Source organism: Phaseolus vulgaris, chromosome 10 (genome assembly GCF_000499845.2).
Source record: "Phaseolus vulgaris cultivar G19833 chromosome 10, P. vulgaris v2.0, whole genome shotgun sequence".
NCBI lineage: Eukaryota > Viridiplantae > Streptophyta > Magnoliopsida > Fabales > Fabaceae > Phaseolus > Phaseolus vulgaris.
The window spans coordinates 6,240,740-6,259,469 of record NC_023750.2 but is presented as its reverse complement, the minus strand read 5'-3'; the positions used below and the strand labels follow the sequence as shown (position 1 = coordinate 6,259,469).

The 18,730-nt window shown below is 37.1% G+C and overlaps 1 protein-coding gene and 1 long non-coding RNA gene across 2 annotated transcripts; both read left to right on the top strand.

Moving 5' to 3' along the window:
* Nucleotides 1-5,393: 5,393 nt before the first annotated feature.
* Nucleotides 5,394-9,989, top strand: LOC137813301 (uncharacterized). The gene is made up of 2 exons (XM_068615432.1): nt 5,394-8,196; nt 8,371-9,989. The coding sequence occupies exons 1-2, from the start codon at nt 5,394-5,396 to the stop codon at nt 9,987-9,989; spliced, it is 4,422 nt and encodes a 1,473-aa protein (XP_068471533.1).
* A 4,325-nt stretch (nt 9,990-14,314) lies between these two features.
* On the top strand, nt 14,315-15,884 carry LOC137819571 (uncharacterized). Its single transcript, XR_011082334.1, has 2 exons — nt 14,315-15,518; nt 15,630-15,884. It is a non-coding gene; the product is annotated as an uncharacterized lncRNA (long non-coding RNA).
* Nucleotides 15,885-18,730: the final 2,846 nt, after the last annotated feature.

Genomic DNA, 18,730 nt, shown 5'->3' with positions numbered 1-18,730 from the left:
CGCTACGAAGTATAAACAAGTATTATTCAATCAAGTCACTCCTAACTAATACTGAGTACTCTTGACACCAACCACTCCTGGTTCAACTCACAAGTCATTTCTGACTCAACTCACAAATCATTTCTAGCTAACCACTAAGTATTCTTTTACAAGTCACTTCTAGCTTAAGACAATTACAAAATCTGAGTGATCAACAAATTACTGGTTTCAATCACTAAAGAGGATAATGTCTTTCGGCGTATACAAGGTTTAAGTTCTCTCTACCAATATGCTGGAATGAACACATATTGTGTTCTTAAAAAGTTTTAGGGCGTAAAATATTTTTGCATAGTTTCACCACTTTCAAATTATGACTCACTTCTCTTCGAAGCATGTAGTCTTATATGCTTGTAAGAAGTAGTCCTTGCATTTTATTTTCTAGTCATTGAGTAGCTTTAAACTCTCTTCATTGTCTTTTTCTTCTTTTGCTGCTATCGTTTGATTAATTTTTACGTTAAGAATCATTAAATGCATGGTATGCAACACTAACTGTTCCTCTATTCTTTACACAATCTTTTTGATAATTAACAGTATTTATCTTCCTCGGTAGCAAAACCTTTTATACCAAATAATGGTTAAAAGTGCACATCGTACAAAACAAATAGTTGAGTCAAAGTTGAAAATAGTTTGTGTTAGGAAAGTTGGCGAATATTGCATCTTTATCTCTACTTCCAAGATATTTTAAACATTGTTCATTTGGCATGAATAATCTTGGGACAGACGTTGAAAACATTGTTTTTGTAATACAGCTTCAGGAATATTCTTCATAAATGTGTCAGCTTAGTCTTTAATTGCACTTATTGTCTCATATTCAAATATCACCAGCATGATGTTTTTGTTGGTCAACATGGTGTTTTTATCATCTCACAGACGATCAAGTTTTTGTCATATCAGTTGTAACTTCATACCTTCCTGGTATGAAGTTTTGCTCCAACAAAATGTATAAACTTACTTTTGTATAAAACAAAACAAAACTTCAAAGTTTAATACTATTAATATAACTAGCACTATTGGGAAATAATACTTTTAGAGAGTATAAATATCAAATATTATGGAAAAAATATTTTTGTATATTCATTCATAGCATGCCTACTTTTTATATACAATCAGATTGGAAAGATATGCTCCATATAATTTGCTACTCCATATGTTATGCATATCTATCAACAATTACACCAAACTATTGCCTTATTTTTACCAAGTATATTATACAATGATACACCTTCTATATACATCTATATGAAAAATACAATAATTCCAATACTCCCCCTCAAATTGGTGAGTAAATATCATAGACTCCCAAATTGTTTCGCAAAATCATGAATTGATATTTCTCGAGAGGCTTAGTAAATATATATGTTAATTGACAATGTGAAGAGACATGTGATGGACTTATCATCCCAGCTTACAACTTTTCCCGTACGATGTGACAGTCTATCTCAATATGCTTCGTACGCTCATGAAATACAGGATTTGCTACAATATGGAGTGTCGCTTGGTTATAACAATACAAAGGTGTTGGCATGATAATTGGAACCTTAAGGTCTCGCATATTTAACATAACAATGTTAGCTCTAGAGAAGTATTTGACATGGTCCTACTTCGATAGATGACCTTAACACGTTGGTTTGTTTCTTAGACTTCCAGGATACCAATGAATTTTTCAGGAAAATATAATAGCCACTAACTGATTTTCGAGTAATACAACATCCTCCCCAATCTAAATCGCAATAGGCTTTCATCTTAAGATCATTATCAAAGGAAAGTAATAATCCTTGCTCGGGTGTCCCCTTGATGTACTTTAGAGCCCGTAATGTTGCATCCCAATGTGTTTTGCGAGACTTTTGCATGAAGTCGCTTAAAGTTCTAACTGAGTATACAATATCTAGACTTCTGACGGTGAGGTAAATGAGTCTTCTAACTAACCTGCGATATTTAGTTGGGTCATGTAATAAATCACCATGAGTAAGAGTGAGTTTTAAATTTTGCTCCATTTGTCGATTTTGTCCCAGTTAGACTTGTATCATCGAAAATGTCCAATACATATTTTCTTTGAGACATGAAAATTCCATGTTTATATCGAGAAAAATCAATTCCCAGAAAATATGTGAAGGTGCCAAGATCCTTGATTCAAAAAATATTGGAGCAAAAATTCCTTGAGATGCTTGATTTCGACATCATTATTTCCTTTTAAAAGTATATCATCGAGATAGAGCAAGACAGTTGTGAAAGATGATCCAGCAGTCTTGGTAAATAAAGAATAGTCTGCTTTTTGATTGAATATATCCTGCCTTTTGAATAACCTTAGTGAAAGTAGCAAACTAGTTTTAGGACACTTGTTTTAATCCGTACAAGGACTTACGAAACCAACAAACCAAATTTTCCCCATGTTGGCGAAATCCGGGAGGAAGCTCCATGTAAACAGTTTCATGAAGGTCATCGTGCAAAAATTATTTTGTACATCAAGTTGGTAGGTGAACGAGTTTCTAGCAGCTGCAACAGTCAAAAGATAACGTAATGTCATAAGTTTAGCAGTAGGAGAAAAAGCCGCAATATATTCAATCCTTTCCACTTGTGTGTAGCCTTTGACGACTAAGTGCACCTTATATTATTCGATGCTCCCATCAGACTTGTATTTTATTTTATAAACCCATCGACATCCTATGGGTTTGTGGCCAGCTGGTAATGAAACAATGCTTCAGGTGTTGTTTACTGTCAATGCTAATAATTTAGCTTCCATGAATTCCTTCCAATGGGAATGACATGATCATATGATAAAGACTCTCTATGTGTAGAAATATTAGCTAAAAAAGTGAAGTGAGCAAAAGATAAGTTGGAATAAGAAATAAAATGAGAAAGTGGGTATCATGTACCTAAGAGAGAACCTTGGCTAGGAGTGGACTGATTGGCACGAGGTGGCAACAAGTAATCTTTATGCCATGCAGGAGGATGCTTGATAATGTCGAAGTGGTTGTGTAGAAATATCAGGGGATGAATTAGGCGCAGGAAATTCAGTGGTCATAGGTTCAGGAATAGGCTCAATGGGTATGGGTTCAGTAATGGGCTCACTGGGCAAAGTTGGTAAAGCCAATTGTGAGTTCGGTAGTGTGGTAAGAAATGTAGAATTTTGATGGTCTAAGTCAAGGACCAAATTTGGTAGGACAGAAGAGTGTGATGATGGTATTGTTTCATGAAAAGGAAACATGATTTCGTGAAAAACCACGTCTACTAAAAAAAATAGTGTTGTCTTCAAGATCATATAGTTGTAGCCTTTATGACTAGGTGGATATCCAACAAAGATGCCACGTTGAGCATGAGGATCAAATTTGTGTTTGGGATGATTAACTGTTGCATAACATAGGCTATCGAAAATACATAAATGTGTAACAGATGGAACTTGGTTGTATAATAGTTGAAATGATGTTTTATCTGAAAAAAATGGGGGAAGGTAAGCATTTAATGAGGTAAAATGCGATTGAAACACAATTTCCCCAAAAACGAATAGGTAAATTAGACTGATAAAGAATCGATCGCACAACTGTGAGGATATAACGATGTTTGCGCTCAACCACCCCATTTTGTTGGGGGGTATAAACACATGTACTTTGACATTCAATGTCGTGATCAAGAAAAATTTGATGCATGGAAAGAAATTTTGTACTGTTATCTGTTCGAACGACTTTAACACGGATGTGGAATTGTGTATATGTAAATGTGATGAACGATTGTAGTAGATGTTGAGTATCTGATTTGTGTTACATAAAAAAACCCAAGTGCATCTAGTGAAATCATTGACAATGGTTAAACAAAAATGTGCATTTGAATAAGTAGGTGATTTATGAGGACCCCAAATATCACAATGTAACAAATCAAATGGACATTGTGTATTTATTGCACTGGAAGTAAAAGGCAGTCTTGCTTATTTAGCAATGAGACAAATATTGTAGTTATTATGAGTAGACATATTAAAAGAAAGTAATAAAGATGCCGATTTTAAACAGGATGAAGACGGATGACCAAATCTCATATGCCAGAGATCCGTGTTGTTGGAAACATGAAAAGAGTCGAGCAATTTTTTTGAAATGTTTCATGTAATAAAAACCACCTCATTGTTCACCCGAGCCAATTATCCTTCCCGTAGCCAAATTTTGCAGGATACAATCATTTGGAAGTAAGAAAATACAACAATTTAGAGTTTTAGTGAGTTTACTTGCTGAAATAAGATTTAAATGAAAAGAAGGGACACATAAAACATCCTCTAATTTAATATCCCTATTAAATTGGATGGTCCTTTGGACGTGATTGGGGTTTTTGAGCATGCAGGAAGGTTTACCAAAGAAACCGGTGATGAAGTTGAATTAATAAATAATTCTGGATTTGAAACAATATGATTAGTTGTTATGTCTATCTATCAACAATTAAACCAAACTATTACCTTATTTTTACCACGTAAATTATACATTGATACACTTTATATATATATGGAATATATAATAATTTCAATAATAAAGGTAATTATTTATTTAATTATATTTTAAGAAGTAATTATTTTCTATATTTTTTAACAGTTAAGACATGAGATAAAATAGTTTATATATATATATATGTGTGATGTAGGAAAAATAATGTAAAAAGTTATAAATTATATATAGACATACATATTTTTCTTATTATATAAGGAGAAAGTTTTATTTATTTACAATTCTTTTTTTTATACTAGTACTTCATTCATATATTTGGTGGGGATATGTTGATTAATGGGTTGGTGTGAATGGTGTGTGTACTGGTAGGCACCGGACGAACGCGCGTGGCCGACCGGCCTTATACACTAAATGGAAACGAACGCACGTGGCCGACCGGCCGTATACACACTAAATGTAAGGGCATTTATGTGACAAGCTAAGGTGGTTAAGATACACCTCCGAAGAATAAGGAATATGCGTTTAGAGAAGATATGTTCCCCGGGTATTCCGGAGCACGACTGACAAGACATATCCATAACCACCCTGAGCCCAAGGGATAGAAAGCCCATTAGGCAATCCTATAAATACTGTGCTCAAGCCAGAGAAAGGGACGTTTTCATTCACTTACGAAACTGCGCTTAGAATCTCATACTTACTTGAGCGTCGGAGTGCCTTCGCAGGTACCCTCCCCCGCCCGACCGAAGTTGATAGCACGAAGGGACGACCGACCAAAGGAGACAGCAAGAAAGGACAATCGACCAGAGGAGAAGAAGATCAACACGTCAGCAATTACACCACGTCAACCGACCGTGCCTGGGCCCCATCTCTCCACTCAGGTACAATTGGCGCCCACCGTGGGGCCGAGGCAAATCTTCAATTTTTGAAGCTATAATGGTTGCGACAAGAAACAACAACAACGCTATGGCAGAACAGATGACTATGATTCAAATCCTCCAAGCTCAGATGGAGGAACTGCGACAAAAGGGGATGGAAGACCATCGTCAACATGAAGAAGATAGACGCCTCCAAGAAGAAGATAGACGCCGCCAAGAAGAAGAAATCGCCTTATTAAGAGCGCAGAATGCACGACTCCAACAACAGGTCGATAATCCCGAACGAGAAGGCCAATCCCATATGGCCGACCGAACCGCCTCTCGCATACCTACACCTGCCAATACCAATCCTGCTTCCAGAGCTGAAACAGTCGAAAGAAAGTCAAGGAAAAGGGGTCATCCTTTTACAGACGAAATTATCACCACTCCACTTCCTGACAAATGGAGAGGCCTCGTCATTAAACTCTATGACGGCTCGACCGACCCGGACGAACACTTAAATGTCTACAAGACGCAAATGACTTTGTATACCACAGATAACAATGTGTGGTGTAAAGTATTTCCCACGTCGCTCCAGGGAGAACCTCTTACCTGGTTCACAGAGCTGCCTCCAAACTCCATTAACGATTTTGACACCCTAGCCGCAAAATTCTCCACTCAATATGCCACTAGCCGACCGCATCACATGTCCTCCATGTCTCTCCTAGCGGTACAACAAGAAAAAGGTGAATCTCTTAGAACCTTTCTAGATAGGTTCAACAAAGCATGCATGAACATCCGAGGGCTCAAACAAGAGGTTGCATTGCACCATTTGGTCTCGGCCATCCGACCGAGCCGTTTCACTGAAAGTCTCATCAAGAAACCACCTCAAGACATGGAGGACCTTCGAACTCGAGCAACCAAATTCATGCAAATCGAAGAACACATTGATTACCATCAACGGTTCAAAGCTGTCGGATTCGGAGCCCTTAAAGACCAAACCCAAAGTAAAGAAAGAGAAGTCGAAACCGAACGAACCGTCCGAACCACTCTGAGGTCCGACCGGAATAGGGGAGGCCGAATCCCCAGGTTTAACAGTTACACCCCTTTAACTGTGCCGAGGGGACGAGCCCTAGATGAAGCACTACAAACGGACCTAATCCCGACATTGAAGCAGTATCAAACACCACCGAATGCAGATACTGCTAAGCGTTGTCAATACCATCAGAATTTCGGTCACACGACCGAAGGATGTCAAGCTTTGAAGGATAAAATTGAAGAACTCATCCAAGCTGGCCATTTACGGCAGTTCGTCAAGAGGACAAGGAGTTCAAGATCCCCACCACGGAATACTGACCGTCCTTCCCGTGGTGTCGACCGGTCGTACCGTAACGATTACAAACGCCACACTGACCGTAGCCAGACTTCGCGAAAACGCAGCGAAAGCCCCGTTCGGCGTATACGCCCCCGTAGCACAAGTCCCGACCGAAACGCCCGACCTCGCCAACGAGTCCGCGAAGTCATCAACATGATTGCTGGACCCGTTAACTTGGGCGAACCGAACCACGAAACAAATTATATAGCTGGAGGATTTGCCGGTGGCGGGTGCTCAAATTCCGCCCGAAAGAAACATCTTCGTGACATCCAGTCCGCTCATGCTACCACGAGGAGGCGTCCACATATACCTCCGATTACTTTCACTGACGAAGACTTTACAGCCATAGATCCAGCCCAGGACGACCCCATGGTCATCACTGTAGAAATTGACAAGTTCGCAATTGCCAAGACTTTGGTAGATCAGGGTAGCTCGGTCGACATACTGTATTGGGACATTTTCAAGAAAATGCGCATCCCAGAAGCACATATTCAGCCCTATAACGAACAAATTGTAGGGTTCTCAGGTGAACGGGTCGATACTAAGGGGTACATAGACTTGTACACAACCTTTGGTGAGGAAGACGGCCTCCATAAAACAATAAACGTACGATACCTCCTGGTTAACGCACAAACTTCCTACAACATCCTGCTCGGTCGTCCGTCCATTAACAGATTAAAAGCCATTGTGTCCACTCCACACTTAGCCATGAAATTCCCCTCGGCTAACAACGACATTGCAACCATCCATGTCGATCAAAAAACCGCTAGGGAATGCTATGTAGCAAGTTTGAAAAGTGAGCCAACTCGACGACTCTATACAACCAATACGGACGACCGAGTCCCGCAAAAACGAGGACGTTCCCCCACACGGCGTTCCGGACGACACATGTCCCGTCGTCAAATGATAGCCCTTGTTGACCTCGACCCTCGCATGGACGATCCCCGTATGGAAGCAGGAGAAGACTTGCATCCATTCCCGCTTCGCGATGATCGCCACACTACGCACATCGGTACTTCGCTGAAACCGGACGACCGAATGGCCATCGGGACGACACTTGTTAAAAATTCCGATCTTTTCGCCTGGACGGCCGCTGATATGCCTGGCGTAGACCCACAGGTTATCACTCACCGATTATCACTGTATAGAGAAGCTAAACCAATAGCTCAAAAGAAAAGACATATAGGCGAGGAACGACGTCAAGCCGCACGTGAGGAAGCCGACAAATTGTTACAGGCTGGATTCATTCGGAAGGCCCATTACACCACATGGCTAGCCAACGTGGTTATGGTGAAGAAAGCGAACGGAAAATGGCGTATGTGTGTTGACTACACAGACCTCAATAAAGCTTGCCCAAAAGACTCGTATCCTCTGCCTACCATTGATCGTCTCGTCGACGGTGCAGCCGGGCATCACATCCTCAGCTTCCTTGATGCCTACTCTGGCTATAATCAAATCCAAATGCACCCGGCCGACCGGAAGAAGACGGCCTTCATGACTGATTCCGGCAATTTCTACTATGAAGTAATGCCCTTCGGACTCAAAAATGCCGGAGCCACTTATCAAAGACTAATGGACCACGTATTCCACGACATGATTGGTAGGAATGTTGAAGTCTATGTCGATGACATCGTCGTCAAGTCCGACTCATGCAAACAACATATTGCCGACCTAAAAGAAGTTTTTCAGGCCCTCCGCCAACACCAGATGCGACTCAATCCGGACAAGTGTGCGTTCGGCGTCGAAGGGGGGAAGTTCTTAGGTTTTATGCTAACTCATAGAGGCATAGAAGCTAACCCCGAGAAGTGCAAAGCTATCTCCGAAATGCGAAGTCCCAACTCCATTCAGGAAATTCAGAGACTTATCGGCCGACTCACCGCACTATCCAGATTTGTTCCTAAACTCGCCGAACGAACGAGGCCAATCGTCCGACTACTGAAAAAAGCATTCCGCTTCGAGTGGTCAACCGAATGTGAGGAAATTTTCCTCGATTTGAAAACCTTTTTATCAACCCCGCCGGTCATCCAGAAACCGGACGCACGAGAACCCATCATAGTCTACCTCGCCGTTTCACACGAAGCCGTCAGCTCAGTCTTAGTGCAAGAAATTAATTTTGAAGAACGGCCGGTTTACTTCGTCAGCCGCGCCCTTCATGGCGCCGAAATCCGATACCAGACGATCGAAAAGGTAGCCATGGCCCTCATCATTACCGCCCGACGAATGCGTATGTATTTTCAGAATCATCGGATTATTGTTCGGACAAATTACCCTATTGTAAAGATCCTCACTAAGCCAGATTTAGCCGGACGAATGATCGGTTGGACGATCGAACTATCCGAATTCCATATTCAGTACCAACCACGCGGAGCGATCAAGTCGCAAGCTCTCGCCGACTTCGCAGCTGAACTCACTACTTCTTCAGCCGAGACCGAACATTCATCATGGATCTTATATGTTGATGGCTCCTCGAACGAGAGGTCGTGCGGCGCTGGAGTTGTTTTGGAAGGCCCCGGCGAGATTGTCATCGAGCAAGCCCTCAAATTCGACTTCAAAGCTTCAAACAATCAGGCCGAATATGAGGCCATATTAGCCGGTCTACGTCTCGCTCAAGAATTAGAAATCACTAAGTTAATTTGCAAAAGTGATTCCCGGCTTGTCATCGGTCAGCTTAACGACGAATATGAAGTCCGAGAAAGCTTTTTACAGCGATACTATCACTTAGTCAAACAGTCGATGAGCACCTTTTCTGAAATTTCTATGCAGCACGTTCGACGCGATCACAATACCCGCGCGGACGCCTTGTCCCGGTTAGCAACCACGAAGTGTAAAGGAATGCATCGGTCGGTCATCCATGTTACGCTTCCACGCCCAAGCATCGACCTACAGGAATGCCTGACGACCGACACGGAATCTACTTGGATTACCCCAATCAAGCAATATTTACTCGACGACACATGTAGTCCTCTCGGCGAAAAAACCATGAAGCTGCAGGCCGCCCGTTTTGTCTTAATCGGCGACGACCTTTATCGCCGAGGTTATACCCAACCACTCCTTAAATGTTTGACACCAGACCAAGCTTCCTATGTCATCCAAGAGTTGCATGAAGGAATTTGCGGAACTCACTCCGGCGCACGGACAATGGCTGCCAAAGTATTCCGGGCTGGATACTACTGGCCGACCGTCCAGGGTGACTGCACCAATTTCGTACAAAAATGTCTTAAATGCCAAGAGTTTGGCACTTTGTCCCATCAAAAGCCTGAGGAACTCCATTTTATGTTATCACCTTGGCCGTTCGTCTAATGGGGTATGGACATCATTGGTCCTTTCGCCCCCGGTAAAGGCCAGTGTAAATTCTTACTAGTCGGCATTGATTACTTCACCAAGTGGATCGAAGCCGAGCCCCTGACTGCAATCACCGCCCGCAATGTTCAAAATTTCGTATGGAAAAATATCGTTTGCCGCTTCGGGCTTCCACAAATCATCATCACCGATAACGGTCGGCAATTCACCGACCGAACGTTAGCTGAATTTTACGAGAAGCTCCACATCAAACACATCGCTAGTTCAGTCGAACATCCGCAAACAAACGGACAGGCAGAAGCTGGAAACAAAGTTATTTTGAACGAACTGAAGAAACGTCTCGGCCCAGCAAAGGGCAACTGGACTGAAGAACTCTTAGAAGTATTATGGGCATATCGCTGTACTCCTCAGACGACTACACAAGAAACGCCGTACAGCCTAACGTATGGCACCGAAGCTATGATCCCCGTCGAGATTGGCGAACCCTCTCTCCGCCGGCAAACCCTTGATCTTGATCTAAACAAGGAAAGCCTCTCGGTCGGTCTCGATCTCATCAACGAACTCCGGAACAAGTGTAGAATTAGAGAAGAAGCATGCAAAATTCGGGCGGCCAGACGATACAACTCCAAAGTTAAACCAAGATTGTTCCACAAAGGCGACTTAGTATGGCGAATGCGGAGCAGCGCACGGAAGGAAGGAGGCAAGTTCTCCAACAATTGGGAAGGACCTTTCCGCATAGCTGATACGGCAGCCGGTGGAGCCTATTATTTAGAATATTTATCTGGGAAGGAAATACCGAGAACGTGGAATGCCACACATCTCAAATTTTATTACAGTTGAACTTTAATAATAAAAGTGCACTCTTTCCTCGCTCAGTCGGTTTTTCCCTAAGGAGGGTTTACGACCGGGAAGGTTTTAACGAGGCACTAAATTAAAATCCAAATCTCCTAGTCCTTTACTCAATTCATATCTCGTTCGGCATCAGACGTTATCGGATTTATATATACCTCGCTCGGCATCAGAATTATTACTTTTTACGTAGTCAGAATTTTATATGCCTCGTTCGGCATCAGAATTATTACTTTAACGTAATAATAATTATTTATGCCTCGTTCGGCATCAGAATTTATCGGATTTATATATGCCTCGTTCGGCATCTGAATTATTACAACGTAATCAGAATTATTTATGTCACGTTCGGCATCAGAATTATTTACTCAATCTGATGCCTCGTTCGGCATCTGAATTATTACCTCAACGTAATCAGAATTATTGATGCCACGTTCGGCATCAGAATTATTCACTCATTTATGCCTCGTTCGGCATCAGAATTATTCAGTTATTTATGCCTCGTTCGGCATCAGAATTATATTATTACCTCAACGTAATCATAATTATTATGCCACGTTCGGCATCCGAATTATTTACTCAATCTTATGCCTCGTTCGGCATCTGAATTATTACCTTAACGTAATCAGACTTTTTTATGCCACGTTCGGCATCAGAATTATTCACTTATTTATGCCTCGTTCGGCATCAGAATTATTCACTTATTTATGCCTCGTTCGGCATCAGAATTATCTTATTACTAATGTAATCAGAATTATTTATGCCTCGTCCGGCATCAGAATTATCTTATTACTTTAATGTAATCAGAATTATTTATGCAAGTGTGCATTACCCACATGTCGGGTCCAGCAATTTTCTATGCCACATTGTTCATTAACTCTTCAAAAGAGGCGTCAGGCTGTGGGCCAGGGGTCTCCCCCTCGGCTTCCTCATTTAAATTATCATCGGGGTTGATCGGCACCAGCTTTCCATCAACTATTATTTTTTCTGTCGTAATGGTCGTCCTCCAGGGGTGCTCCATGCAGGCAGGCCGCTTGTCCGATGCCTAACCGAAAATATTCTTCGCTAATGCGCACGTCCCGTCATTCCGTTAAATTTAATGTCTGACAACTCGAAAGGCACAACAATTATTACGACTCTTCGGCTTTTATTCACCTCGAGCCTGGGGGGCAAGTGTACTGGTAGGCACCGGACGAACGCGCGTGGCCGACCGGCCTTATACACTAAATGGAAACGAACGCACGTGGCCGACCGGCCGTATACACACTAAATGTAAGGGCATTTATGTGACAAGCTAAGGTGGTTAAGATACACCTCCGAAGAATAAGGAATATGCGTTTAGAGAAGATATGTTCCCCGGGTATTCCGGAGCACGACTGACAAGACATATCCATAACCACCCTGAGCCCAAGGGATAGAAAGCCCATTAGGCAATCCTATAAATACTGTGCTCAAGCCAGAGAAAGGGACGTTTTCATTCACTTACGAAACTGCGCTTAGAATCTCATACTTACTTGAGCGTCGGAGTGCCTTCGCAGGTACCCTCCCCCGCCCGACCGAAGTTGATAGCACGAAGGGACGACCGACCAAAGGAGACAGCAAGAAAGGACAATCGACCAGAGGAGAAGAAGATCAACACGTCAGCAATTACACCACGTCAACCGACCGTGCCTGGGCCCCATCTCTCCACTCAGGTACAGTGTGAGACATATAAAAAGTGACTACTATTGGTCCTTCCAAAATGAATGGATTTTCTATGTTGGAGGCAAAGATTTGATAGTCTTGCTTTTTAAAAGTAATCGAATTGGTAATGATTCCAACTTGTTCTCAAAAGAATTGTTCTGATAATGGTAGAAAATGGATTGGGAAAATTTAGTGTTTTCATCTATTTAAATTGATATTTTTTTTTCATTTTGAGAAAAAAATAGGAAAGTGAGAAACAAATATCATATCAAATAATCTAAAAGAAAATAACACACATATGTGTAGCATCAGAGTAAATTACAAATAATTATATATATATATATATAAAAGTTTTCTTGCAAATCTCTTCTAAAATGTGAAGAAAATTTAAATGTAAAAATAGTTTTCATTTTTCGTGATTTTTAATTTTTTTTATCTTGATTATTGTGTTTTCTTCATGCACATTAAACACTCTTCTTTCTATACTTGGAAACAAACAGTCGTTAGGGTCAAAGAAAATATGATAAATTATATGAGAAAAAAATCCAGAAACATTTATTCTTAAGACTTTGACTAATTTGTGTTAAACAACCTTAATGTTTTTTTAGGTTGTGTCCTATGTATATAAAAAGTCTAAATTTGTCAAGTCCATTAGTCTTACTTAACTCAAGTGGAAAAAAAATTCTTAGTCAAGAGAGAATGTTATTTTTTACAGCTTTTGAAAGAAGAAAAGAAGAGAGAAATTGGTTTTCATATTTATCGAACAGCTTCAGTAAAATTACAATTCTTGATTTGTTCTTTACTATTGGAACTAGGCTGAAATTTAAGAACAGATTCACTTCATGTTCTTTATTTAGCCATTGGGGTCATCGATTGAAAATATCTGATTAGAAAAATCAATTTTTCATTATTGTTCTATTTTAAGTTTCTCTTTCTTTCTTCTTCAAATTTTGAAAACCTTATTACTTTGATGTGTTGACTAGTTCTAAGAACTAAGAACTTTTTTTGTGCATTTGATCTGTCTCTTTTATTTTCGTATTTGATTTTAGTGAAATTTGGTTGAATGATTGAAAGAATTTTTCCACCTTTGGTTTCTCTTTAGAAGTATCAATTTGAACACGTAAAAATATTTTTCTATCCTATTTCGTATTGGTTATTAATTCAGATTTTATTATTATTAATTCATATTTTATTATTCTTAAATTATTTTACCGTTATATTATATTAATGGTCAATTTACAGACCTGTTAGTATTCCTAGTTTATAGATTTCAGTAATTATAATTATTATATATATGATTGAATTAATCAAAATAAATAAGATCAGTTTTACAATTTTGTACAATTACGTCAATTAACTACAACATTTTATCTTCTCTTATTTCATTCAATTAGTTACTACATTTTGAAGCATAAAAGTCTGCATGAAAACATTATTTATAGAGAGAGGAAAAGACAAACGATGAGAGTGATGATAAATAAATAAACAAATAAATAAAATAAAAAAACAAAACGATGAGAGAATAAAATACTTGGGTGAGTTCGAGCACGGGCACCCCGCATTCGATGGCTCTGGCGCTTGCGAATACCCTGCGTCTTGCCTCCGATGCGCGACACGTGCGAAGATCCGAAATCCAACGGTGGATATGCGAATTGCATGTTTAACGAGTAGAAATTAAGAACTCTCCACGAGTCAATAATCAATTTCGAATTGTCCCTTTGTCGGTGCACCAAATCCCATGCCCTTCCCTTTTGCCATGATGATATAAGGCTCTCCAAAGCATTCATCAAATCACCACCTTTCCTCATTCTAAACCTACCCTTCTTCTCTTCTCTCTCACACCATTTCTTCAACCTCCCTTTTAACCTTGGCCATGGCTTTCTCCTCTTCTCTTTCATTCCAAGTTCATGTGATGTGCAACTGTGATCCATGATAGTGTATCATACAATTCACACTCCATTGATTCTAGTTTTATCCACAAATTTGAAAACAAAAAAGAGGTTTTACACCCCATTTTCCCTCTTCATATATGGTACCTTTTGTTTCTCCCAATAATTCTCTTTATTTTCTTTGTTTGAATCTATCTATAGGAAAAAAAACTATATATGCATCTTAACCTTTTACCTTCAATAGATCGATTTTACAATATGGTGGTTTCAGTTGAATAAATCATACATGGGAAAATATATACATGTATTAACCATTCATTCATTTATACATATAGAAGTTTTTAATGTTTCAAATGGATAGATCTATAGTATATGATTGGTTCAACTTAATTAGTTTTCTATATAAAAGTATATACATTTTAACCTTTTCTTTTATATGTATATGTATATTCTAAAGATGTAAATTAACTATAGTAATTAAGTTAATTGGTATATGGTTGTTTTAGTTTAGTTAATTATTAAGAATTTGAATGTGTTTAGAGTTTTGGCGGTGATAGAATGACTTGCATGTAAAATATAAATGAATAATGATATTTTGAGACTAATTTCATCAATTTGAAAAAAAAAATATTATTTTTTATGATATAATATCTTATTTTAAAAAATGTTGTAAAATAGTTACTTGTTAGTATTACTATTAGATTGTGAAACGAACTTTATAAAATTCAAAATAAATTGTGTGAATATTTTGTGGTGGATGCTAAAATATGGTGATGAGTGATGATGTAAGATGGAGTTCGAAGTGGATAAAAATTGATACATGACAAAACCCTTTTTGTTTGGTTTTGCAAAGAGTAAGGAAACAAGTATGTTTACAGAGATTAAGGCTTTTTGGCCTAAAAAAACTAGGTTATATGTTTATGTCCTTGAACTGGGATTTGTGTCTGGGATTATTTGATACACTAGCACGGGTCACTGTTGTATGTCACGTCAAAAGAAATAGTGCAGAGCTACCATCAAATGCAGAGAAACATATGCAAGATTTTGCAAGAAAAGGAAAGAGTGCTTGTGTACAACAAGGTGGTGTGAGAAGGTACAAATCACAAAGGTTGGTTTTAGGAACTTATTTGGGTGTTTATATGCTTTTGGTTTTATGCTTTTGGAAACGTTAAAAGCTGATTCTGGTTAGTAAAATGATGTTCCTTCATGTGCATGGCAGAAATGGTTGTTTGTTTTTGTTCAAACATGGACTCAATTTTGCAACACACATTCATATGGAAAGTAACTTATCAAGCTGAAGTTTCTTCACCCCATTTTTGGTTGGGAAAACCAGAGATGAAAAGGTGAACAGTGAAAGAAAAAAAAGTGAATGATTGTTTCTAATTTTGCTATTTTTTAAATTATGTGAATGGGCTTGGAAGAGGAAGTATTCTACTTAGTTGCATAATAATAGTATACATTTTTTATCCTTCAATCACATTGTAATGATTATTCTATTTTTTATTTTTTAAGTATTTTTAAAGATTTTATTATAAGAAAAATATGAAATAAAAACTAATTTTAGATAAAAAAAAAATAATTAATTGTTATAGTAACTAAATTATCATTTTAGAAACTAAATACTAAAAAATATTGGCTTCTAAATTAGTTTCTATTATTGTTAAATGGTTTCTAAATTGGTATCTAATTAGTTACCAAAATTTTAACTACCAATTATTTAGTTTTTAAATTGGTAGTAAAAATTTTGGTTGCTAATTTTAACTACCAATTTAGAAACCATTTATCAATAATAAAAACTAATTTAGAAACTAAAAATTTTTTAGTCTCTAAAATGTTCTCTAATTTAGTTATTACAACAACTAATTATTTTTTGTCTCTAAAAATTGATTTCTATTTCATGATTTTTTTTAGTGGACAATATACTATATTAAACTTTTGAAATAATTACAAAATGGTTAAATTTAAGCTTAAACCACGTCTCATTGCCCTTTGCATTGTATTTTTGGGTTTGTTTCAAAAAAATCTTTATATATATTAGAAAAACTAAAAAAAGAGTTTTAAAATAAAACATTTTAACTGTTGCAAATACTGGATTTAAAATAAACAGTTTACTAACATATTAGTGTATTGGAAGTGTAAAAGTTGGTTTTATATTTGCAACTAATTAGAAGTTTTAAATAATTACTATGAGAGCTAAACTTTTGACTGTATATAAGAATGTATATTAATAGATAATAATAACATAAAATACATTTTCTCTTTACTATTATATTTTTAATATGAATTATTTCGTATTTTTGTCCGAAATATTGATTTTTTATCACCACTTTAACGACAAAACTTACACTAATATCTTATTTAACGTATTATTTATATTCAATTATACTAAAAAATTAACTTAATTATACATTTCTCTAATTAGGTCTCATAGTTGGACCAATTTGAAGATAGAGACAATTTACACATAGAACTCATTAAAAAAAATATTAGAAAATTCTCGGGTCTCACGCATCTTTATTTTATTATTATTTGACCTATCTATCTGTTCATTGTTGCACAACACCTCCAATCATAAGTTATAGTTACTCTTCACTACTCTTAGCCAGAGCCACTTTTCACCTCAATATAAGGGGGAAAAAATTAATGATTCTGTCCAATATTATTGCATTTCATATGTATATATATAATAAATTGATATTATATATTTATATATAATTGTACCCTTATTTTATTTTATTTTATTGAGCCTTGTACCCTTATCTATTAACTAATGATGGATATCCAAAAAATCTTTAATTATTATGTTTATTGAGTTTTTCTTTTTCTAAATTCAAAAAAGAAAATTTACTTTTACAATGTTATTAATGTAAATTATTCATCAAATTTTTAATTATTACAATAAAATTTAAAACTTTACTGAAAAAAATACCCTAAACCCTAAATCTCTCTCTTCTATGTTTTTTCATCCATAAAACACAAACTTAAAGCTTTATAACATTATTTTCAAACAATGATAAAAAGGAAAATAATATTCGTATGTTATTTTTAAACTAAATATTTTTCCTTGAAAAAGTGCTTTGGATGAAGTCATTGTTATTTATAATGACTTGCTTTTGTGTATTCATATAAGTGTGAAATGATTTGAAAAGTAATGTTAAATTGAAATTAGGTTTAAATTTTATTTTACTTAATGTGAAGATTCAGATGAAATCTAACTTCATACATAATAATGCAAAAGTGTTATATCGTCTAGCAATTTGAGATTGTCTATCAGGTCGTCATTGTCTATTAATCTCATATCGGGTTCATCATTGCCTGATGTGTATCAAAATTGTTTAATGAGTTAGTTTTTGTCTATGAAGAATCTGAAGATTAATTTCTTGGATCTACTGGCTCTTTTCGGAAACTTCCTAGTAATTATTGGCGTCTCATGTTTATTATAGGATCACTGTATATGTTGTAAAGACAATTTTATCTTGTATATAGGAACTTGAACTTGACAATTATTCTTTAACATGATAGTTGAGAGTTCACTATGAAACTTGAAAGAAACTTAGTATTGTAATCTCGTATATTATTCATTGTGAAAAATTATGTTTGTGGATGTAAATTGGTTTCCAGTCGAATTACGTTAAATTGTTTTGTGTGTAATTCTTGATACTTTGTTCTACCTTATTTTACATTATTTTTTCCTAAAATTGAATTTTTCTCCATAATTTTTGTATTATGTTTGAGGATTGTACAGAGACAAGAAGACAAGAACTGTGTTTGTGTTTAACACATAAATATGCATTTAAAGTTTGTACGTTGGTTTGTTTTAGATTTTCGTTAAGGATAATAATTATGTTTAGGATAGAGAGGTGAGAACAAAAGTGTAAATAGTTTAGACTTTGGTTATTAACTATATTATGAATAGATTGAAGAAAATGAATGTGGGTGCACTTAGTAATATTGTGATGGAAAATAATACTTTGAGAATATCTCTTTCTTTTATAATTAACCTACACTTTTTACCTTCATTCTTCTTCTTTCATTCTCTTTCAATTCTCCTTTTTCCTCTCAACATAAAGATTGAAACTCGATTCTCCTCCCCTTGTGATCTTTCCATCTAGTGGTAAGCTAAAGGAGAGTAGAGAGTATCAATCTTGAGTTTTGCTTTCGGTAATCATCTTTCTTTTTTCTTCAAATTTCATTTTTTTATTATGAGAGGTATATCTATGCATGCTTAAGATTATTAGGAAAAAGAGTTTTGTTAGTTTGAAAGTAATTGTGGGGGTGTTTGATGGCAAGGACTAAGACCCTTTAGGTGATTAAAAAATT